The sequence below is a fragment of the Ursus maritimus genome, unplaced genomic scaffold (genome assembly GCF_017311325.1).
Source record: "Ursus maritimus isolate PB19 unplaced genomic scaffold, ASM1731132v1 scaffold_2, whole genome shotgun sequence".
NCBI classification, from domain to species: Eukaryota; Metazoa; Chordata; class Mammalia; order Carnivora; family Ursidae; genus Ursus; species Ursus maritimus.
Window position 1 is genome coordinate 42,208,779 of NW_024424452.1, and position 24,504 is coordinate 42,233,282.

A 24,504-nucleotide genomic window follows, 5' to 3' on the forward strand; every position below is an offset into this window, starting at 1 on the left:
GTGTCTCTGGATTTTATGACCCAGCGTACCCGAAGGGTGCAGACGTGCTGTGGCTGACGGGGATGCTGGCTGAAGTCTGCAGCGAGCCTTCGTGGGGAAGAGCCCTCGATGACCTGAGGATTTTGAAGCAAACTTATGCCCTTTGCAAGTAACTACCGTTTATTTTGAGAAAACTCAAACGGGTCGCACGAGGCCGGGTGGTTGGTGACACAGCAGAGACCTGGGCTGGAGGTCATCTGACCTGCTGACCGAGAGCTGCTATGTGTCCAGGCCGATTCCACGAGCAGGCAGACGCGGTGTCCGGGCGGTCTGGCACCTGCCCCGCTGTCCCGCGCTGCTCTCAGCCAGCAGTGGTGGCCTGGCGGTGAGCTTCCTGTGGCTGGTCGACAAAGAAGTCTCTTGTGGTTTAAATCTACCGGCATCCGCGGGAGAGGTGCGTCCTGGAAGGAGGGTGAAGAAGAGCTCTGTGGGCAGTAGGGCTTCCGGCCGCACACCCCTCAGCCCGCGTTGCCTGCAAGACGACTTACCCAGAGGCCGGTCCGCTCTAACCCGTGAGCAGGGGCCATGTGGTTGCAGGTCGGGAAAGAACACATCGGGATGATTAGGGGCAAGCTGTGCGAACGGGCCCAGAGTAGGAGACCATTTGTGTCCTGTGTGAGAGCTGCCCAGGCCTTGCTGCGGACGGGGGTCTCTAACCTGCCGGGGCTGCGTGTCAGTCCGCCCCTTCCGCCGAGACCCCTGTGTTTGCTCGAGGGTGCACTGCATATGAAGTGGCATTGACGGGGTGCAGAGGTGACGTCCGGGCTCGGTTATAAAACACAGGCTTGCCAAGGCCAGATTGGCCACTGGCAGACACGGGGCCAAACCTGAGCCTTTGATAGCGTGGAAGACCCCTGCGGGGTCAGCTTGCTACGTCCTGGTAGACTGTTTACATCGGATCTCACCCATCACAGGGAGGACAGGATTTTCTTCAATGAACTAGGTCATTTATTCATTAAAAAGTATTTATTAAGCACCTACTGTGTACCAGGCACAATTGTAAGTGCTCGGGCTCTATCAATGAGCAGAAAACACAGAAGGTGTCATCTCTATGAAACTTTCCTTCTGTTACAAGAAGTGTAATAAATAAGTAAATTTTGTAGTATGTTTTGAAGTGACGTGCTATGGGGGAAAAGCGAAGTGGGGTGGATAAGGGGATGAGCAGTGCTGAAGACGGGGAATAACAGTTTCCAAAATACATGTGATTCAGGGTAGGCCTCCAGGCCTTGATGGACATCTGGGGGAAGAGCTCTCCATGCAGGCTCTAGGGGGGCGTTTGCCTGGTGTGAGCAGTGTCTGCAGCTCAGTGATGAGGGGGAGAGAAGCAGGAGACAAGGCCCGGGAGGCCCAGGAGGGAGGTCAGTGGAGCATTGTGGGCACGTTAGGGGAGATGAGAACCCACTGCAAGGGTCTGAGCACGTGACCACGATGCTAGGAATGGGGGGGGGTATGGAGGAAAGACACCACAAGGGGACAGCGAACCCCCCATGTGATAGACGAGGGGGTCTCCACCAGAGTCGGGGTGCTGGCGGTCACGGATTGCGACAGTGTCTGGATATGGATATTTTAGTACTTTATTGTGGAAAACTAAAAACATACAAAAACAGAGACTAGTGCAAAACCCCTTCCTCCCACAACGTACCTGTCACCCAGCTTCGGAAATGGTACACACATGGCCAACCCCATTTCATCGCACCCACCCTGTGCCTGCTGGGTTCCTTCAAACAAGGTTGTATCATTTAATCCGCAAATACCTTAGCATGAGTTCTTAAAGATGAATACTCTATTTTAAAATAAAACATAACTATAACAGTATCACTTATATCCAAACCATGCAATAACTTCTTAACATTGGTGTACAAATTTCCGTTAGAATTTCCTAAGTGGTATTTTTCTTAACTTGGTTTGAGTCAGGATCCAAACAAGGCCAGCCATCCCTTCGGTTGATGTGCGTCAAGTCTCACTGAGTTTATAGGCTTCCCATCCCCCTTCCCTCCCCCATTTGTTGAAGAAACCGGGTCATTTGTCCTGCGATGGTGCCGCCGTGCGGGTTGGGCGGATGCAGTCCCGTGGTGCTTCTCGCGGCGCTGTGCTGTAGTTCCACGTACTCCCTGCAGGCTGGTGGTTGGGTCTAGAAACATGATGGGATTCAGTTTTGATATTTGGGGCACGAATACTTTGTAGGTGGCACTGGATGCTTGCATCAGGAGGCACAGAATATTGGGCTGTTTGGTTTTTGATGATACTCTAATCAGTAGGTGTCCCAGGAATTACCCAGTCAAAACAGTGGTTTTCTGTTTCTTTCTTTCCTTCTTCATTTATTGGAAGAATTATTTATTCCCACATCAACTATTTGATGGTGGGGAAATAGCATCTGGAGAATACAACCCGTGGAAAGGTGCTCACTGCTCTCAGATTGCTAATTATTTCTGGCCTTTTCAGTGGACAAACCTAGGAAAAAATTTTTTTTTTAAAAAGCAGGGTTTGACATCAGCTTATGCTGATACTTCCACCTCAAATTTAGATTTTTATGGCTGTTAATTTTTTAATTTAATTTTTAAATTTCTTTTCTCTAATGTTAGAAATCTTCGAAATAACATTAACCTGGTTCGCTTTTGGTTTTGGAAGCTCAGCCTAGAGCTTGCTTCTCTTCAGACGACTGTGTAAAGTACCTGACCCTCTTCTCTCTATAAACCACTGCAGTGGATTCTTTAGTCTGCGACTGAATCCCGACAGCATAAACAGCATAAGAAGGAGGGGTGGCTCTGGGCATCGTGTGGGAAGGACGTGGGCACCTCTCATAGTCAAGCCAACAGATACAGATGATCCCCAGTGGGACGGTTGTTGGAGACAACGTTGAGCGGAGACCTGAGTCACTCAGTCATGTCTACGTGCAAATTCCAATTTGCCAAAATTTGTGCTTCTGGTTTTCCAACAGGAGTACTTCTCCCCCCTTCTTCCTTTCCCCTCAGTCAGACCCTCGGGAACACATCAGGTTAGGCTCAGAGCAGGTGTGCAGGGTCTTGTCTCACCCGTGTACTCTGGTCACTTGAGCAAGTACCTCAGTGGCCGCCCCATCACCACTTCAGAGCAGTGCATTAGGGGTCCCGGACATGAGTGCACGTGGGCAAGAAGAACTGGCACGCTGGAACTAGCTGGTCAGTCCAGGAACCCCAAGGACAGCACTGAGCTGGGGGCTTTGGATCAGGGACAAGTCATGCAAATTGGACATTTTCATAACCTTCCGTGGCATCTTCATCCTGAGACCTGACCTCTCCAGCCGAGTCCTGTGGGAGCTGTGTCTTCACTGCAGAGTAGACAACTGAGGCATGCTGGGGTGGAAAGGAGATAGAAGAACTGGAAAGAGAGAGGGAGGATGGGGCTGGAGGTAGAAGTGAGAGAGAAAACCGTCAGGGACTGATACTCACTTTGTCTTCTAGAGATGTTCTGGAGCTGCTGGCTATGGAGGGAAAGGGCCTCATTGAACTGTGGGCATCATGACCCGTTCAGAATAGGCTTCATGTTTTCCCCCAGAGGCTGGGAGCCACTGAACATTTTCCACTCGTGGTTATGTTTCCCACACCCTGACCCCCAACGTGTCCTATGGCACATGTGATTTTCTGTTGTACCACTTCTTAGTCCAGCCCTCTGCAACTTCTTTATAAGCTCCCCTGATCTGTAAGGTCCTTCCTCACTACCACATCAAGAAACCTTGCTCCCTTCCTTTGCCAGATGTTGACATAGAATGTCTCTCTGTTTTAACTTTTGCCTCTCCTAACTTACAGCACCTCCAGCTCACTCCAACCTCAGAGCACCCCCCTGCTTGCTCAGCAAGTTCCATGAGAGCTCTTCACTTGTGTGCCCATGGGAGAACGCTCTCTCACGTTAGTGTGTTCTAGGTCTTAGTTTATTTCCACGGTCTTCTAGAGACAGAGCTCCGTGGGAGGGAAGGTTAGCAGGTGGGATTCACCAGACCCTACATGTTAGAAATGAAGAGTCTCAGGGAACAGGATGGAAACATCAGAGCCACGTAGTGATTTAGGGAGACAGAGCCAAAACGAAAAGATACCTCTGGGATAACTGGGGCTCCTTGCTTTATCACCATATTCTTACCATCAACCTTTCAGGGTTACAGATCTTTTTAATGGTGTGATAGAANNNGCTCTTCCCAGAATGCCAGTCATACACGTGGAGCTTTGCATACGGTTTTAGGGGCTTCACACAGACCTCAAGGAACTGGGGAGGATATCTGCCTGTAGGTCTTTAATACATAAAGCACCTGAAATGAACTAGTCCTCCCACCACCAGTGTGCTCAGCTTCAATGGTGTTTTGACAAATACATCAAAGAAAGAGTGAGAATAGTAAGTGATCAAGACTCCATAAGATGCGTTCAGTTAACCCAAACAACGTGGAGGCAGTTCTAAGTCTACCATTCAAAGGCTCTCAGTTAGTGGGGACGGCTGACAAGGCAAAGAGACAGACAAAGCAGTGATTCGTGTTGGTCAAATATAGTGATGGGCTCTGTAAGCAGCAACTACAAGACGGAAGACTTGGTCTCAGCTTTGCTTTTCGCGGGCTTCGTGATCGTTGGGAGCAACGATGTTTTACATCACTTGTGGAAGAAGTTCAAGGTCAGGTTACAATTGAAATTTCCACGGGGCACAAAGATATTGGGGATTTTAAATTCCTAAGTGAGGTGCCATAGTTGGAAAAGCAACCTATGAAATGGGAGAACGTATTTGCAAACTACATATCTGATAAGGGGTTAATATCCAAAATATATGAGGAACCCATGCAACTCAATAGCCAAAATACTACTACTACTGACTTGATTAAAAAATTGGCAAAGAATAGACATTTCTCCAAAGACATACAGATGGCCAACAGATATTGAAAAGGTGCTCAACATCACTTATCACTAGGGAAACACAAACAAAAACCACCATGAGATGTGACCTCACACCTGTTAAGATGGCTGTCATTATGTCATACGCAAACAATGAATCATGGAACACTACATCGAAAACTAATGATGTACTGTATGGTGACTAACATAACATAATAAAAAAAATTAAAAAAAAAGACAAGAGATGACAAGTGTTGGTAAGAATGCGGAGGAAAGGGAGCCCTCCTGTGCTGTTGGTGGGAGTGTAAGACAGGGTGGGCCTTTGCAGAAAACCAATATGGAGGGTCCTCAAAAAATTAAAAATAAACTACCGCATGATCCAGCAACCCCACTCCTGGGCATAGACCCAAAGACACTGACGTCAGGATCTTGAAGAGATATCTGTACCCTGTGTTTGCTGCAGCATTATTCACAGTCACCAAGACACGGGAACAACCTGAGTCCGTTAACAGATGAATAGAGAAAGAATATGTCACACACACACACACACACACACACGCGGAGTGGAGCATTACTCAGCCTCAAAAGAAATCCTGACATTTTGACAACGTGGATGGACCCGGAAGATGTTATGCTAAATAAAATAAGCCAGACGCAGAAAAGAAAATACTGTATGTGCTCACTTTGGATGTGGAATCTAAAACAGTCAAGCTCATAGAAACAAACAACAGAACAGTGGTAACCAGGGGCCTGGGGAGGGCGAACGGAAGGAATGGTCAAAGGGTACGAAGTCTGAGTCATGCAAGATGACCAAGTTCTATAGATCCGCCAGATCCACCAGAGAGCTAATGATACTGTATTGTATCCTTAAAATGTGCTAAGACGGTCGATCTTACGTTAAGTGTTGTAACCACGCACACAGATAGTAATAATGGGGGTGGAAGAAAACTTCAGGAGACGATACCTATGCTGTGGCCTCGATGATGCTGATGGCGTCACTGGCATCTACTTATCCTCAAATCACCCACTTGTATATACTAAAAATGTACAGCTTTTTTCCATGTCAGAAAAAGCCGTGAGCTGCCTACAGTATGCTAGACCAGGGAGGAGCTGCAGAACGTTATGTTAAGGGAAAGAAGCCCGACAAAGAGACCACGTTACATCTGATTCTATTTACACAAGACTGTAGAAAAGCAAAGCTCTAGGGACAGAAAGTGGGTCAATGGCAGTCAAGGTAGAGCTGGAAAAGTTATCTGCAACGGGGCAGGAAGGGACTTTCCGGGGTTTTGGAAACATCTTGAAGGTGGTGGTGGGTCTGGGACCGGGCACATTTGTTAACATTAATTAAACTGTGCATTTAAAATCAGCGAATTATACTGTATGTAGGTTATAACTCAATAAATCTGATTAAAGCAATCAATTTGAGGAGAACAGAAACTTGAGTGCATCGCACTAAGGTTAATTATAAAACTTGTGTTTCAGTTACGCATCAGTACTTGTGTGTGTGCGTGTCCACACTGGCTGACAACAAGAAAATATCTGAGAGCCACCAGTCTAGAGGGTTGAGAGCACTGACTCGCAGCTGGTGGTATTATCAGAACATTGCTGAGGCAGCACGGACCTGAATCCCCAGACGTCCCCATGGACAGATGCGGCCCAGCTTGGACAGAGGACAGGAATGTAGCCAAGGGGGCCTTGTCCAATAGGGCCACGGGTACCAGGGGAACTCCAGCAGCAGGACGCTGGATGTGAGTGATGGGGGGGGGGTGAGGCCACTGAAGGGCCACAAACACCTGCGGGGATTAGAGATGGCCCTCCGTGCCGAAGGAGCGGCAGGCAGAGTGCACCTGCCAGCCAGACAGGTGGACGCCAGCTCGCAAGCACCAGCTGAGCGCGTCCTTCCCCGCTCGGGTCCCCAGCACCCTTCAGGCCAGTGAGGGGAGGCCAGCCACAGAAACAGAGAAGCCAGCTCCATCCTGTCCTCCTGCCCCCGCCAGCGCCCATTCTGAAATCTGCCTGACCGAGTGGCGGGCTAAGCATTCTAGTTGCTGAACTGAGACTGTGACATACAGCGGGACCTGCCGTCCGCTACCTAAGAGATCGGGGAACGTGTTGAAAAGCCTGTGCTGCCAAGATGTCCATCCCATGTGCCGGGGAGATCTCCTACAGAGTAAAGTTTCAAGAAACAGTGCGAACCACAGTTGTAATGGGGTCACCGGCCTTACTTGCTCAGTGTCTTGGTTACACGGGGTTGTTTAGATGGACTGATCATCTGTCTATGTGTAAATAGACATTATGTGAACACGTGTCTATAATGTTCTCACCACACAGTAGGTGGCTTGTAAACCTCAACACTGGGATGATCGCTGGGATGGAGTCCCGCATGGGGCTCCCTGCTCAGCGGGGAGTCTGCTTCTCCCTCTGCCCCTCCCCCTCCCGTTCGTGCGTGTTCTCTCTCTCTCTCAAATATATAAATAAACCTTAAAAATTTTCATACACAGACCTTCACAATCATGATACCGATCAGAAGGGTGTTCGGTTTTTGCTCTGATCATCAGCAAAGCTACATGATGCATTTCTTAGCGTCTCTTTCCTTTCCTTAGAACCTGAGCACTGCTGCAGGGGTTTTTGTCTGCCTTGTTCGCTGGCTGCGTCCGCGTCCCTCCCGCAGCACCTGGCCCGTAGCCCATCCTCCCAAAACACGCGCTGAATGAAGGCATAGAGTTTGCCGCCAGAATCTTTCCCAGGGACTTACCTGCCCCTTCTTGTCCTAGCTGAATAACCTGGACCTCGGAATACACCAAGTCTCCCTCTCCGGGGGGCACTGCGAAAGAGAAACCGCACTTTCCAGCCGCCCCCGTCGGAGGAATGTGCTGCCCACGCCTCTTCTAAAGCCTCCTCCCCACGCTTCTCGGACACAGAATGAAGCGGTGCCTTCCTGCGGGTCTGGGTTGGGATACGGTAAGGGGACCAGGCCGTCGCCAGGCCTCGAGCACATTCTCTCTCCCTGGCTCCAGCGGGAGCGGCTTCCCTACGGGGCTCCTCACCGTTGCCGTACAACTGCTGCTTCCCGTACAACTGCCGCAGCTCCACGGGGACAGGGCACCCGGCGCAGGCGGTCTCTCCCGGGCCTGTGGCGGGACGGCGCCTGCGACACAGGGAAACACACGATCATCCTGAACGGCTACGAGGCACAGCAGTGGGAGGGTCAGAGAGGAAGGGGCACGGGGGATGTCAGCGGGAAGCAGGGGACCAGGGACCCAGGGAGGAAGGGGCATAGCAGGGCAGGGAAGCAGGGAGGGAGGGGTCAGCAGATGGCAGGGGACCAGGACCGGGAATGGTTTAACTGGACCTTCAGTAGGCCCATATAGAGCCAGACTGTTCTATGAGAGCAATCCTAGGACCACGATACAGGCCGGCTGCCGGGGAAGGAGGCTGGCCACTCTCTGACATCTTAGTTACAACCATCTCACTCTCAATTGGTTAAACAACCTCGCCTGACCCCCGGAGCTGGTGACTCCGTGTGGTCACACTGTCCTGCCTGGACAATTCAAGAAGAAACTGGACACAATCTGTGTTCCAGTCACTGGCTACAACCCAAGACTGAGCCACGTAGATCGTCGAGGACCATGTTTTCCAAACCAAAGTTAAAGACACAAAGCTGAGGAGCGTATGTGCAGGTGTGGGGCAGAAGAAAACGATTAGAAACCGAGACTTCCCTGGAAAATCTGGCAGGGTCGTCGTGCATGTAGTTAGGGCAACACGTTGTCTGACGAGAGTGCCAGCTGTGCCAGAAATATGTGTGTCCACCTAGAAAACCTACAATCTTTGGTATCACCCATTTGGATGAATGGATAAATTTCAAATAAGAAATGGATCTAAATACCTGCAAAATCCATGATAGAAACTATTAGAAGGTTCTAGAAGTTGTGATTTTGGTCATTTCAAGGGATGTGAAAATGCGGGCACCTAGCCACAGGGACAGAGAGACACGACTTGACCTAACTGTGTGAACCCACAGTTCTGCATATTCTGTTCTTGGAAGACACAAGGCTGAGGCCTCACCTGGCTGTGTTTCCCAGGAAACCATCTCCTGCAAAACAAAGCAAAGGCACGTTTGTGTCAGCAGAGGGAGCTCGATCTCAAAAAGTTCACACACGGAAACTGCCTTAGAGAGGTCATCAGAAAAAGTCAATTTAAACATGCAGCCAGTCCTAGATTTTTAGGAAAATGATCTGGAGAACAATGGAACAAAGCGTATAACTTGCTGGGGGCAGGGCTGCACATTTCTGGGTCAAACATGCAATCACTTGAGACTTGAGTGAGGGTCAAGGCTGTGATGGCACACCTCAAGAAACACTAAGGAGGACCAGACAGTGTGGCAGGCAGAGCAGTGAGGGGCTGCAGGCGGACTTTGAGCAGCGTCCATGGTCGAGCCCAGAGGAGCCTTGGGCTCCGGCTCCGGCCCGCTGAGAAGGCTCGTCGTTCAAGGTCCAGCGCAGCCCATGCAGGGCACAGGGACGGTGCTGAGAACAAGGTGATGGGCTGAGTTGAACCGATTGAAACCAAGAGACAGAGTTGGAGGGTGTGGGTATTTGCTCTCGAGCCGGGACAGCTTCTGTGCCCGTTCCCCACATGAGGCTCTCTGGCACCAGAAACCAGCCTGATCTGGGCCCAGGCAAGAAGCCTTTGGAAGCACGGCTCTCCCCCAGGTAGGGGAGGAGCTGGCAGACTGGCCCCTGGGGACCCCTGCCCTTGGAGCACAGGATGGCGGGTTCAGGCTTTGGCACCGGGAAGTCTCCGAGGAGGAGGAAAGATTCCGATTAAGCAGCTCCCCTTCTCAGAGCCCGGTGACATGTTGTGACTGCCCATGTATGGAGGAATTAGGATGAGCTGCAGTGTGTAGTTGACCAGTCTGTATGAGCCAAAAAATTGCCCAGGGACACCCTTTGGATTAAGTTTTTAAAACTTTACATAAAAAACTGTACTTCCTTCCTTAGTGAACCCAGCTAGCTCGAGCAGCCGTCAATCGCAGCATCTGTTCAGACCCCCTCCGTGAAGGTGCACGTCTGTGGGTGTTGCGGTGCTGAGGGGGACAACGGTGAGCGTGCTGGTGACCGAGGCGCTTGGCAGGGACAGGGCGCGGCCTCTAGAAGAGGGTAAGAGAGAGCACAAACCTGACTTCCGCTGGTGCCGGCGGTAAAGCCACAGGGTCACGGCCAGGAGAAGAGAGCTGAGTAGCCCCCCAGCGGCTCCTGCAGCAATGAGGCCGCCTCTGTTCCTCCAAGTGCCTGAGGGGGAAGAGCCTGCGTGAGCCCCGGGGAGAGGGCCGTGATGCCCTGGCACCCGTCCTCAGCGCGGCTGGGGTCCTGAGCCTGAGTGGCGGGATGAGACTCTGTCTCCGGCAGGACGTGCAGGCTGAGGGTCTGGGGGCCGTGGCAGAGAACGCAGCCAGCTCCCTCCGCGGACCCGCCGACCTCGGTTCAAAAATTAGCATTTGAGGGACTCTCTCTCTCTCCATATGTCCCATAGTCTGGTAATCTGGGCTGTTGGGAATTTCCCCAGGCCACCTGGGAAGATGTGACGACGCTGGTGTGAAGGGTCGGCACTCATGGGACCAGCAGCACCATTAAAAAACCATACTGGGGCGGCACAGGGACACAGCACCATCTCCAACCTCACGGGAGCTCCGAGGGGGACAGAAGCTGCAGGGAGCGACACATTCAGCTCCGGGGTTCCTGATTTCCTGTTGGGTCTGTTCTCCTATCTTCTCATTCAAGAGACTGCATTCGGTTGATCCATCCATTCATTCACTAAGTGGACATTTACTGAGTCCTGCCATGGGCCAGGCCTTGAGGACGGAGCAGTGAACAGGACAGGTTCCTGCTCTCCCCAAGTTCATAGTCCAGGGAGGGCAGGCAGACAAAAAGCACATAAACACATTTGCGAAAAGGCAAACGTGGACTAGAGGGCAGAGAATAGGGGGTGGAGGTGCTTTTCATGCAGATCCTTGGTCCCCAGGGACACCGGATTCAGACATCGGATGCCAGCGCCACAGAATTCCACGGAGAACACTCATGTGTCAGAACACCACCACCACTGATAATTCCCATTGAGGGAACTGGCCGTTGTTGACATTTCTGTCTCCACGCTTCCCCTCCCTGACAAAATCAACAAACCCCATGTCTGACCTATGAGCGGTTCTGCCTGTAGACCACGAGCCCAGCCTCCCCCCCAGGACAGCTGAACCAGAGGAGAGGAGCGCCCAGGACAGATCCACAGACAGAGCAGTTTGGCTGCTGTGTCCTAGAGTGACTCTTTCCCGATTGCCTCTGGGGCAACTACCTATGCAAAATCAGAGTCAGCCACACACAGGGTCCCTGAGCCTCCAGATTCAAGGAGCGGAGGACAAATCTTCCCTCTTCCTGGTAACCCTATCTCCTAGGAGAAATGTCTACTCTGGAGAAAGGACTTGAAATTTGTCTTAGTTTGAAAGGTACAGAACGGTTATGCACCAACAAATAAGAGAGTCTGGAAGAAATGGGTACATTCCTAAAAACATACAAACACTAGGACTGAATCGTGAGGATCAGACAGACGAGTGATGAGCAGAAGATTGACTCGGCAATAAGCCCTCCCACCGCAGAAAGCCCAGGCCAGACGGTGTCACTGGTGGGTTCTACCAAACTCTTAAAGAAGGATTAACTCCAATCCCCTCAAAGTCTTCCACAAAACTGAAAAGGAGTGAACATTTCCAAACTCATTTTATGAGGCCGGCATCACCCAAAGTCAGATAAGGACACGTGAGAAAAGTACAGACCAATGTGGCCAATGAATAGAGTTGCAAAGATTTCCAAAGAAGACATCTGAGTGGCCAATGGGCACATGACCAGGGGCTCAGCATCGCTGATCGTTGGGGAAATGCAAATCAAAACCACAGCGAGATATCAGCTCACACCTGTTAGAATGGCCATTACCAAAATGACGAGAAGTAACCAGTGTGGCGAGGACTGGAGGAAAGGTAACCCTGTGTGCCGTTGGTGGGATCTTAGGCTGGTGTAGCCACTGTGGAAAACAAGATGGACTTCCTCACAAAGTTAAAAACAGAACTTCTATGTGATCCAGCAATCTCACTTCTGGGGATGTGTTTGAAGAAAATAATCACTACATGGAAGAGACATCTGCCTCCCCATGTTCACTGCGGCGCTATTCCCAGCAGCCGAGACACAGAAACAACCTAAGGGTCCAGCAATGGACACACGGATCAGGAAAGTACGGTGCAGCCTCAGGTCCACATATGATGGGATCTACTCGGCCACGAGAAGGCCAGCCCGCCGTTTGCAGCAACATGCCCTTAACTTGAGAACATCGTACTCGGTGAAATCAGTAGGACAGAAAGACAAATACTGTCAGAGCACTTAGACGTGGAGCCTAGAAACACTAAAGTCATAGAAACAGAATGACTGGTGGTTGCCAGGGACTTTGGGGGTGAGGGAAATGGGGGGACATTGGTCGAAGGTCACAAACTTCCAGTTAGGGGAGGAGTAAGTTCTGGCGACATAATGCACAGCGAGGTGACTGTAGTTAGCAACACTGTGTCCTACCCTTGAAAGGTGCTGAGAGTCGATCGTAAAGGTTCTCACCGCACGCACATGCACACGCGTGTGCACACACATACACACGTGTGTGCACACACTCACACTCGATCACCTGAGGTGACGGCGGGTAACTAACCCTATCGTGGTAATCATTTCTCACAATAGCCATAGAGCAAATCACTAAGCTGTATACCTTGAATTTACCAATGTTGTATGTCAATTATATCCCAACAAAGTAGTTGAGAAAAAAGAGAATAGTGTAGTCTCTAGAACTAGTTTGGCTGGTTAAAATCCCGGATCCTCCACGTCCTAGCTGTGTGGCCAGGGAAAAATACTTAACTCCCTGTGCCTCGGTGTCCTCACCTGTAACAGGGGGAGGACGGTAGCCAAGGTGGCAGGGTGCATGGTGGATTCAGGGAGTTAATGGACGTGAAGGGCGGTGAACCGTTCCTGGCCTGCAGTGCGTGCTGTTTCTATGTATTAGCTCTTCTCTGCTGCCCTCACACTGAGCCCTAAGCCCTCAGGAACGTCATGCTCCCTGCTGATCCGTTCAGGGGACACCCCCACACGGTAGGCCTGCTCCCACACAGCACCACCCCGGCCAACGCTGGCCCATTCTAGGGACCGAATTGTGTCTACCCCCAAATCCATGCACTGCCGCAGCTCTAACCCCCAGTGGCCGGTTTTGGGTATGGGGCCTTTGGGAGGTCAGGTTTCGATGAGGCCCTCCTGATGGGATCAGTGTCCTTGCAAGAAGAGACACCAGACACCTCTCTCTCTCCGCTCTTTGCCGTGTGAGCACAGCCCTGCTGCAGGAAGGCGTGACCAGCGACCAGAGCCTGCCCACACTGATACCCTGATCTCAGACTTCCGGCCCCCAGCGCTGTGAGAAATGAATTTCTGTTGTTAAAACCACAGGAGCTAAGACAGCCCACCTCAGCCTGGTACTCCAGGCTACTGCAGAGTTTCTCTGCCGCTAGAAATTCTCCCATTTCTGAGCACAGAGATTTTGCATGAGGTCCATGAATAAAAAAAATCTAGTGAGAAATTTCCTGCTCTACCATGTGCCAGCGGACTCCCTGACTTCTGCTTAACGTCCGAGATCACCTGTTTCCTTAACAGAGGACGACATCTGCCCTGCAAAGTCGCACAAGCCAGCCCAGTGATGGTGTGAGCAGCCAGCTGGCCGCCCGGAGCATGGGAGGGGGACGCATTCTACTGACCTTTACTCCAAAGGGAAGAGAAACGCCTTCACACTCAGGGGTGCATTTCCAACAGACGCCTCACTGCCCTCTTCAGGGAGTGCAGCCTTGGGCTCCCCAAGGACTCCCTTCCAGTACCCCTTCTCCTTCATGGGGAAGCAGCTCTCCCGCCTTCTGAGCCCCTCTGGGTTTCTGGGCCGGTGCGTCTGGAAGGGGGGTGCCCCCCCCGGCAGCTCGGAGCTCTGCTAACCTCTTCTCCCTCTTGAAATGCCATCCACATGACACTGGGCTCGGTCTCCGCCCTTCCGTGCTGGGGATTGCACCCACTCTTGCTGTTCGCTGAGAAATCTCCAGAGTGAGAGGCAGACAGTCCCGTGGCATCCCCTGGTGGGAAGCTGGGCCTGGGGAGGGCCCCCTTGGTCACAGGACTCGCCTCGAGGGAGCTGAGGGGAAAACGGCAGAGCAGCTGGGCCGCCCGTGTAGCAGCCCCTTCCCACGGCTGCTGCCCCGACTATTCAGGGTCACGGCTCCGACAGGGCTCAGCGCTCACAGAGACGGCCCCGTTCTCTGCCTGTTTAGCACGGCGGACGCGGCAACTTGACTGTGCAGATTTCTTCGGAGGACTGACAGAGGTCTCTGTGTCTCTGGACTGAACGTGTGGAGGTTCACACTTTGTGACCGCGTGCATGTCACCAAACTTTCTGAGCTTCATACTGCTTGTCTGTAGATTGGAGATGCCACTGCCTTCTGGGATTTTTACTACGGTCATAAAATGACATGTGTAAAATTCGCTCATTCAATAGACATTTATTGAATGCCTAATTCGGGCTAAGCCCTTGTTCAGACACCGGGGATCCGATAGTGGTCAAAATAAAGACCTGCCTTCATACGGTGATTATGGGGGGAGTGGGAGGGACACAGACATGGCATGGCAGGGGGGCATAAGTGCTTCAAGGAAGAATCCAGGGGGTTCTGGAGACGGAGTGCAAAGGGCTCCTGTGTTAAACAGGTAAGGTTTGAGAAGGTCTCCCTAAAAAGGGGAGTAGACTCCTGGGGGAGGTGAGAGGCGAGCATGAGGATATCATGAAAGAGCAGTGCAAAGGCCCTGAGGTGGGACCATGACTGGAAGGCTTGAGGAAGAGACGGGGGCCATGGTGGCTAGGGTGGAGGAGGTGAGGGGAAGGAGGAGAGAGCTCAGGTCAGAGCAGCAGGGCCTTGGGGGCCACTGAGGATGATGGCTGTCACTCCGAGGGAGACGGCAAGCCAAGGGAGAAAAGGTTTTGTGCAGAACATGACTTAGAGGTTCCTTCTGATGCTGCCCTGGGAACAGACCGTGGGCAGCAATGGGTGAAGCAGAAGGCCAGTGAGGGTGTCACGGCAGTAACCCGGGGGAGGAACCCTGGTGGCCCGGGTCAGGGGGTGGCAGTGGAAGTGGGGGAAATGAGTCACATCCTCACTGTATCCTGGAGGTAGAACCAGCAGGAATGGCAGGTGGATTCGATGTAGAAAACAAAATAAGAAGAAGAGTCAAGAACGATGCCCCGAGTTTTGGCCAAACGAGTAGAAGAGTGGGGTTTTACACTTACCCAGGGGATGCTCCAAGCAGGAATGGATTTGGGGTGAAAATCGAGACTTTGGGTTTGGATGAATTACGTTTACGATGGCAATTAGCCATTCCTGTGGAGCAGTTGATTTAAGCGCTTGGATGCAGCGGTTTTGAGTTCAAACTAGAGGTCTGGGCTGTCGGCGGATGTCAGGAGTCCTAAGTACATAGCACTAAGGTGTGCATTTAAAGTCACGAGACAGGATGACACGATGCAGACGGTGGGCACAGACGGGGAGGTCCGAGGACAGAGACCCACGCGCCCCATGTCCAGAGCTGGAGATCTGGGGACGACCTACTGACGGAGCCTGGAAGCCGTGTCTGGGGAATGGGCAGAGGCGCAAGAGTGAGCTGTGTCTGAGAAGTCAGGGAGGAACGTGGTCCAAGAGGCAAGGGAGGGCCAGTGGTGTCCACAGCTGGCGACGGGTCACGTGAAGTGGAAACAGTGCCACTGACGTTAGCATCGTGGAGGACAGGAGATCTTCACCTGACGGACTCTGGCGGCAGGAGGCAAGCCCGGTGCTGACACGTTGAGAGGGAACAGAAGCGGAGGGAGCGAGCGGCGGTAACTCTCCTGAGGAGCTCCCTGCAAGGGAGCGCGGGCGGCTGCTTCCCTGGAGCCCCTCAGTGAGAGCTAGCGTTGTCACAGGCCAGGGGTGCGACCGAGCCCTAAGGAGATGGGACTGAAGCTCAACCGAGCCCCAAGGGCTGCATGGGAACCTGGCCTGTGTGGCTTTCTGGGGACAGAGGGAGGGAAAGGCAGAGGCCAGAACCATGCGACCCAGCGGAAAGCTTGTCCCCTCAGCGCAGGCGACTGGGCTCCGTGTCAGCTCCCCGTATGCGTAGGCTTCCTGGCGAGAGGACGGTTTGGGCAGTGAGGCTGTCAGGCCTGCAGGATGGCCGCGTCGGGCTCGCAGGGACGGTGGATGTGCCGTGATGAGTCACGGAAAGGCGCGGACCCTGCAGCACGGTTAACTGGCTAACGCTGCCCTTTGACATCAACACATGAAGGGTCAGAGTACAGACATGTACGGTCATCTCCAGCGTGTGAAAAGGCTCCTGGCCAGCACTCCCTCACTGGCAAACCTCGCTGTAACCTGAGTATTAATATTTGCGCGAAGAAACTGCGAATCGCCATGGAAGGCGGCAAAACGGAGCCAGAAAGAGGAGAATCCCCAGGCGGTCTGGCCATGCCCCCCAAAACCTGAGAACGCTGAGCATGAACAAGGTCCACGGAGACTAAATCTCACCTGTGACAGTGACGTTCAGGGCCCCGCTGAGGGCCAGGCCGTGGCCGTTGTCCGCCGTGCAGTAGTAGCGGCCCGCGTGGCTCCCCCCGACAGCGGGGATCTCCAGCTCTGCTCTCCGGGAGCGCTGACGCTTGCTGCCCAGACGCTCCCCCGTGTCCTCTCTGTGCCAGGAGAACGTGGTGTCCCCTGTGCCTTCAGCCACGGAGCAGACGAGGACCAGACGCTCCCCTGCCAGCAGCCGGCCCCCCTGGGGCTGGGTCTCTAGGAGCGCTCCAGACACCGGGACGCCTGCGCAAACACGAGAGGGCAGGTGAGGGCGGGGTGGGTCTCCAGGAGCATTCTAGACTCCAGGACGCCTGCGCGAACAGGAGAGGGCAGGTGAGGGCGGGGTGGGTCTCCAGGAGCATTCCAGACACTGGGACACCCGTGTGAGCACGAGAGGGCCGGTGAGGGTCTATGTGGGGAAGGCAGGGCTGGTATGTTGGACGGGGCCACTTTTTATGTGACTTGAAGATACACTCCAGCAGGGGCTGGCTTTGTAGCCTGTAGACTGTGGAGTTCGGACCTAGAACATCGCCAAATGCAGTAGTTCTATCCTGACACATGGGGCCCCAGGAGAGAAAAACTGGCTCTGCCTGAAGAAGCCTTTGAGTTTTGTCTGATGTCCTAGCTGGCCGTCTGGAGTCTCTGCAGGGACCGGTGGCAGAGAGAGGTCTGGCACCGGGCTGGACGACACCCATTTCCAGGAGCCCTGCTTTGGTACCTGAGACAAGATGATACTTACCGTATTTATCTCTACCTGTGTGTCCTTCTCGTGTGCACTGCACGCAACGGGCACGCCCATTATTTGCTGCTATTGGTTAGGAAGGGGCTGAGGCCTATCTCCTCAATAGTTTGCCCCATGATCTGGCCTTCTAGAAGGTGTCAGCTCAGGGCACTGTGTTTTCTGGGGTTTGTTTGTTTTCCCTAACTGTCATATCTGACTTCACGAACCACCTCTACCATTTCGAGGTGCTGGAGTTTCAAAGGAAGTCTGAGTTTTTAGAAAGATGGTGGTGGAAAGGAGCCCCGTATTTCTTTTGTTATAGTACCTGACTTCTCAGGGCCAGCCTGCGTCCATCAGGATGACAAAATCCATCAGTGCTGGGCAGTCCCTCCCTGCACCGGGCCACAGGGAGCCGTTGGGGAGGGTGCCACCGCCCCGGCTCTCGGCCTGCTCTCCAACACTCACCCTGCACGCGGACCTGCAGCGGGAGGCTGTGTTTGCGGATGCTGGGGACCACTGCTGCGACCACACACCAATACGACCCCGAGTCCTCTCTCCAGATGGCTGTGAGCTGGACTTCTGGGGACCTGCTCCAGTTCGACAGCATGACCCCGGGGTCCCTGAAGAAGATGAAGGACAGCAGAGTGTCCGACCGCTCGAGGCGCAGCTCTGTCTGACAGCTCAGGTTTACAGGGCCGCCCTCCGTAGGCTGGGGCGGTGTGACTTCCAGCTTAGGACGTGAAAATAGTTCTGGAGAGAAGAGGTAAACCACGTTCTCAGAATGCGGTACTTAGAGCCCTGGGACGGGCAGGCCTGACTTCTTGGTCCTAGAGAACTTCAGACAGACACACAGCAAGACAGAGACTCATCGACCCCGCTATCCCTTTGTCCTTCCCCAGGTCCCAGTGAAATGACCCTGCTCGCTGTGTCTGCTGGAGGACCTATGTCTCCTGTTACCCAGAGCTGGGGCATCAACGTACGGATCCCCCATCATGCCCAGCTCCCACCCTGACATGACTCAGCAAATCTATATGAAATGAAGGGTTTACCTTGAATTTTAATAATTCTGTTATTTGACCGATACGTGTAATGATTTCCCTCCAGAAATCCAATGCATTGGTAATTGCCACTGTTGTTCAAACTTGCTTGTGGTATCAAAAGATCCTGGCTGTTGCGAGAGGTAAAGATAACGTTCCCATTCCAGCTGTATTTCACAGCGGCCAGTTTCTCTCTCCCCTTCACCTGGCATCTCAGAGTGAGCGTGTCACCTTCAAACACGGAGTGTGGAGTCTGAAGGATGAGCAAGTCTGGAAAGCACACAGAGACAAGAGCCTGTCAGCGACAGACATCCCCCTCCTCCATGCAGCTCGGCTCATGAGGCTCGACTGGTTCTCTTTTCTCTTGCACAGGATTGAGGCTCCTGCCCCAGGCTCACTCTTCCTGCCAAAACCTTAGGACCTGCTTCACATGCCATTTGTAAGTCAGTCCCAAACCCACCAACCAACGCCTGCTTCACACTCAAGGACGGGTTCGTAGCGTGCGGATTCTAACGTGGGCATGGAGAGCTGAGTGGGATGTGAGGGACACTCCGACATTGTTGAACACAGTTAAGGATCGCCACCAGCCTGCTCACCGGGTCCCAGAGCGGGAGTCACCCTGAGGGAACAGACTAGCAAGTGTCACCACCACGTGCTGGGGCTCGACCTGCAGCCAGGCCTATCGTCAGACACAGACCCAGGGGCAAGGGACCGGGAATGGGGTCCTGTGCGGACATTCTCCTGCTCTTCAGATCCGCGCGAGAGGTCAGTTCTGTCCCCCTGTCCAAGGACTGCCTCTCCCCCAGCGCAGGGCCGTGCCGTGGTCCAAACTATTCTCTGCGAAGGAGGCAAAGCAGGACAGGAAGAGAGGGGTGCCCCTGAGGCAGGAAAGTAGGAGTAGAGAAGGGACAGGCGCCAGGACAAGTGGGGACACAGGCCTGATGAGGACACTCCCCTCCTCTGAACTCTTGTCCGAGGCCACTTTTCACACCTGCGTGGTGCTCAGTGCGTTCATATCCATATGCTTTCTCCTGCGGCAGCCGTGCCTGCCCGGAGGGCCGGGGCTAAGGCGGCTTCAGTTTTGAATCCCTGAAAACGAGCTCCTTCCTCCTCTGTGTAAACACCCAGGGAGAGGCCTGCTGATTAACGTTAGATGATGAAACTCTAATGTCAACAGTAGTTTGAAAAACACTGGGACACGAAGCCGACGGAGGTCAAGGGTTAGAGCAGCAGGAAGGACCTCGGGTCTGAACCGCTTCTCAGTTGAACTGACTCACCCCCTCGCTCACCTGAAGAGAAGATCAAGCTCACGCCGTCACTTGGGCTCGAGCCCTGGATCTGGCACTTGTATGTTCCAGAGACACGGGCCTTGAGGGTGTTTCCTGGGATCTCACGTAGCGTTTGTGCCCCAAGGTACCACCAGTACCTTTTTATGTTCTCTGCTGCGTGGACGCGAGACGCGTTGCAAGTCAGAGTCACGGCCTCTCCTTTGAAGACGGTGGTCCATGGAGGATGGAGGGAAATCACGGGCTTGGGGAGAGCTGCTGAGGAAGGAAGAGACAGCGTCTGCGACGGAGACCCCTGCGGCCCACACCACGGTCGTCTGTGTGGGACGGACTGAGGACCCGGAGCCACCCCGGGAGGACTGCGGGCTCTCCAGCGGCATCCGCCTTTCCTGGGAGAGCCGTGGCCACTCCGTGGTCTGTAGGAGAAGGCTGGCCTTGAGGGGACAACCCCAGCAGGCCCCAGTCACCGTGGGAGGGCAGCGTGTGGGCCCGGCCCTCAGGGACATCCCTCCGGACTCCCGCCCCCTGGGCTCGGTCACTGGAGACATCGAGGACATGCCACCGTGGCCTAAAAAATTAGTTTGAGTTGAGGGTGTTCCAGAATAGGGTTCATGTATACATATTGGATTCTGAACGCCCGTACCTGCCAAACAGCAGAGCCTCCCCAAAGGCCCCCAGGATAAGTCACCTCCCCAGGACCCGCCACGAGCCGCTGACCCTTATCACCAGGGACTCGACAGACATTGTCACACACCGCGGCTGCCATTCCCGAAAGTGCCCTCGTCCCAGCCCCTTCCCTGCCCAGATGGTAAGCCCACCCAAGTGCTAACGCCTCCCTGGCCTGCGGTTCTGTGCCCCGGAGAGAAGGCGACACACATCTCTGCTCATCTAGCCCGTCTGTTTAGTTGGCCGGCCCCAGTGATACACGGAGGAGGACAGACGTGGTTCTTTCCTGAGATGTCACTCCCTGCTGGAAGCGCTCTCCACACCTTGCCCCCTGTCGCCGCCGTCCAGCCCGCCGATGACCCGCGTGTGGACAGGCTGACGGCACGCGCACGGCTGGACGAGGGAACGGGTTTGGAAAGCGCCCCCTCGGATCCTGGCTTAGTGGCCACGGATCCAGTTCTGGGTAAGGGGATGTCAGGGGAACAGAGCCTGGAGGGGCCGGGGCTGCAGGTGCTGCGGGAGGCTTCGCCCCTGCAGTAAAGGAGCAAAGCACGGTGGAGGTGTGGGTGGGGGCTGGGGGAGCTCCCTTACAGTTTCAGGGGCCACCTGCCTCCCCCAGCTTCCTGCCCTGAGCCGTCAGGATGCCTGAGGCTGGGGCAGCTGCCCCATTAAAAAAAAATCAATATTCAGTTCAACGTGTTCTGCAAATTGCCTGTGGTCGTCTAAATTCTGTGAAGCAGAAAATAAGCCAGATTATTTCCATTTGCATTATTTTATTTTTCAAAACTAAAATCTCAATTGTGGGGGTATGTAATTTACCATAAAATTTGAAGTGGAATCCCTTGAGGTGTGTTTCCTCTTTGGTACCTTGATGCTCAGACCGGGAGGATTATCTGCATTTAGGACCTACAAATGATTGCTTTTTTAAAGCTTGAGACTTGAAGTATTCTTACCTTTGTCTGCAAGAATGCCCCACCGATCTTTCAATGACACCCAAATATAAGGAAATGCCCTCCCTGTGTTTGGGGCAGAAGTCGTAGAGTAACCTGAACGCTAGTTCGAGATGAAGCAGCTATGGGTCTCTGCACACTTTCTCCTTCTCTCTTTAGAGGATTGTACAGAATATCCCGTGTTCCCAGTGAGCAGGGAGTCATGTTTCTCCTGGAGAGAATAGAAATCCCCACTGTCTGCGTTCCCTGGAAGCATCTGGGATGGGAAGTGGGCACCGGGCTGCAGGTCTCGTGCCCGAGGGAGGAGAAACTTCTGCTGGTGGGGGCAGCCGATTCCTCGCCCAGTCCCCGTAACTGCCCCTGCTGTGTGCTATGAGAAGACGCAGCGTGTCTGGGCCTCGTGAGGCTGGGACAGAGTCCGTGAGCTCCGAGCTTAACCACATCTAGCAGCTGATCTAAGACGCTTTCTGTATTTGATTTCTCCATCCTGGAGAGTTTAGCAAACTCCAGTCAAGTTACAAGCTCTTCCCAGTTGGGCAGTGATTTGTGGGAGATGGTCTGTGTCCACAGGACCGATGGGGGGGGACCGTGGAGCCAGGAGCTGCAGGGAGAGCGCACGCCTGCTGGCTGGGGCTGCAAGACAGCAAGCAGCCCCCAGGATGAACTCGGTGCTCTTGAGCGGATTTTCAGGGATTACCACGGCACCTGGGGACAGCTCCCACAAGGATGGGCGCTCAGACGCTGCGTGATTTGAGCTAATTGCAAGAAAATGTCCACCCAGCATGCTGGAGTTTGGGGTGGAATGGTTGCATGGGGTTGTGCCCCTGCTGGGTTGGGCCAGGGAAGGTGGGGAAGCAGAGCTGTTTGTGCCCCGGGCCCCCACCCTGACCCCACTGTGGTCTCAGCCTATTTCTAGCGTCCCTCTAGGGTCTGTGCGCTCTGTCAGGGTGGCCAGCATCCCACATCAGGTGGGGACACACCCCTCCCTGACCTCCATGACATGTGTCCCAGGCCCCCCAGGTTCACCTGACACAATGGCAGGTTTGGCCCGAGGGTGTGACTCCCCAGCTCCTAGGGTCAGGGTCATAGGACAGGGTGACACTGCCCTGCCTGAAGTCCTCCGGACGAGGACGTGGGGACCAGGCCCCCAGCATTCCGTACAGAGGAAGGTCACTAGAATATCTAGGAACGTAAACGAGAAAAGGAAAAGGGGACTTACTTACCAAGCTGTCCACTGACTGGTGCTGCAAGAGAGGTGAGGGCCGAGGTCAGCACGAGGCATGGAGCCGAGCCCTCCAGCCCAGGGAGCCCACTGCCTGCCCCACCCCATCCGAGGGCAGGAGAGGAGCGCCCAGCTCCGGCACCCCAAGAAGCCAGGGCCACCGAGGCCTGAAGCCGAGCGGTCCAGTGCTGGGCAAGCTATGGAAGTCTCCCAAACCTCCCTCTCCTCATCTGTCACACAGGGACCATAAAAGTGACCTCATAGTCTTATTTCAATGAGTTGGATTAGTAAGTCTTCCATTAATGGCCACTGTCACTATTTGTCAGACACAACCATGCTGTGGATGCTGTTCTGACTTGGCTTGACTGTCTCCTTGCCTGGAACATTAGTTTCCTTCAGTACCAAGAAAAGTCCAGTCATACCCAAGCCCTGACACCCCAAGGAAAGCCACTTCCTCCACGAAGTCTTCCAGGATGCCTCTGGGCTGCAGTGCCCTCACTGTCTGTAGGCTCAGAACACCGAGATCACAGCTTCCTGGGGCTGGAAATTGGACATGCAGGGGCAGCGACGAACAGCACGGACCCAATGTCACGGGCTGGTTTGCATCCCGACTCTGCCACTACACGGAGCTTAAGGCAAGAGATCGTCTCTGTGCCTTGGCTCCCTTATCTGCAAAATGAGGTTTATAGCAGTTCCAGCTCATGGATTGTTAGAAGGTTGGAAAGATCAGTATGTGGGATATTCTTAGAAGACTGTCTAGCATAGTCAGGGCTCAGCAATTAATTATTAATTACTATCAGCAAGAATGAATAATTATCACACATTATCTTATGATGTACTGTGTAATTTTTTGTGCGTATCTTCAAGTCAAATGCTCTTGCATTTGTACCTTGATTTCTTCATCAGAGGGTCAGCTCTTGGGGGCAGAGACTGTCCTCCACGTCCCTATGTCCTTCCGCTGCCCAGTGCTGTGCCCAGTGTCCCCCTTCATCACCTTTTACTGAGTTCCCATGCTGTGCCAGCCACACTAATAACTCTTCCTTTAGTTAGCGTCTGGACATGCAACTGGGATTGAGACAAACATGCTTAATAAATATTTAGTGTACAACTGACTGACTGGTCTGTTTCCCTAGTTTGAGCTACTAGGAAATCAGTGCCTCACTCGGACAAATATTGACAAACAGTGCAGAAGCAGGGGGAATAATCCAAGGGAAAACATCTTCTTTCTTCTCCTCTCATGCCTTCTGCAATGATCGGAGCCGATCGTGGGATACAGAGAAGGAATAGCTCTTCCCAGCAGAAGCTCATTTCTACGTCAGCTCACATAGGACATTCACACAGACTCAGTTCATCTTTCAGCCTAGTCTTCGTGATCTGTGGTTAAGGAGTAACTGAATCTAACTGTAGATTTTCTTCTTAAGACTTTATTTTTAAGTTATCTCGACACCCACCGTGGGGCTCACACTCACAACCCTGCGATCAAGAGTCAAGCGCTCTACCGACTGAGCCAGCGAGGCAGCCCCGAACTGTGGACTTTTTTACATGGGAAAATAAGCCCACTTCTGCAGTAGGGGGAATTTTTTTGTGGCAATTCAAAGCAAGTGATGGACGCACTTTTGGAAATCAATCCTCCCACCCTACCATTCAACTGATATCTTCCCCTTTGTTCATTCTTTGTGGCTCTGAAATAGCAGAATCCATTTGTTCTGCAGCCCACAGGGGAAGCCCTTTGCTCGTGGAGAGGCCCTGGCGCCTCCTGGCGTGGAGGCTCCCCTTCCAGCACTTACCGAGGACCAGCAGAGACGCCCACAGGAGCATGGGAGCGGGCTCCAGGGTCCCGGGGGGCAGCAGCTGGCGCGGCCGGTCCCAGCGCCCCATAGTGAGCGCGGCAAGGCGCTTCTGAGAACGGCTCGCTGCAGTCATGAAGTGAAAGGGGGAAGTGGAGGAATCTTTCTTAAAATAGCAGCAGCATGTTACCGGTATCAGGGACTCCAGATGACAAAAGTCACTATTTAACAGAATGCCTGAGGTACCGCTC

At 53.3% G+C, this 24,504-nt stretch overlaps 1 protein-coding gene across 7 annotated transcripts; it reads right to left on the reverse strand.

The window, feature by feature from the left end:
* Positions 1-243: 243 nt before the first annotated feature.
* Positions 244-24,502, reverse strand: FCRL4 (Fc receptor like 4). 7 transcript variants are annotated; one of them, XM_040635858.1, is made up of 11 exons: positions 24,254-24,502; positions 22,468-22,488; positions 19,632-19,883; positions 18,355-18,612; positions 17,771-18,055; positions 16,540-16,827; positions 10,064-10,177; positions 8,952-8,979; positions 7,934-8,034; positions 7,642-7,710; positions 244-440 (listed from the first exon to the last, which is right to left on the reverse strand). In XM_040635858.1, the coding sequence occupies exons 1-11, from the start codon at positions 24,387-24,389 to the stop codon at positions 259-261; spliced, it is 1,734 nt and encodes a 577-aa protein (XP_040491792.1). In that variant the 5' UTR covers positions 24,390-24,502; the 3' UTR covers positions 244-258. The 7 variants fall into 7 exon arrangements, with proteins under 7 accessions (XP_040491792.1, XP_040491791.1, XP_040491794.1 ...); XM_040635857.1 differs by having other exon boundaries at positions 19,632-19,886; XM_008700765.2 differs by lacking the exon at positions 244-440 and adding an exon at positions 1,598-3,421 and having other exon boundaries at positions 19,632-19,886.
* Positions 24,503-24,504: the final 2 nt, after the last annotated feature.

What these genes read in the sequence shown, in the direction of transcription:
- FCRL4 (XM_040635857.1), bottom strand. Translation starts at nt 24,389, where the DNA reads ATGACTGCAGCGAGCCGTTCTCAGAAGCGCCTTGCCGCGCTCACTATG. An exon ending in CAGAATTATTAAAATTCAAG is followed by an intron (nt 18,056 to 18,354) that starts GTAAACCCTTCA and finishes TCTTCTCTCCAG; the next exon opens with AACTATTTTCACGTCCTAAG. An exon ending in CCGGCACCAGCGGAAGTCAG is followed by an intron (nt 8,980 to 10,063) that starts GTTTGTGCTCTC and finishes TTTGTTTTGCAG; the next exon opens with GAGATGGTTTCCTGGGAAAC.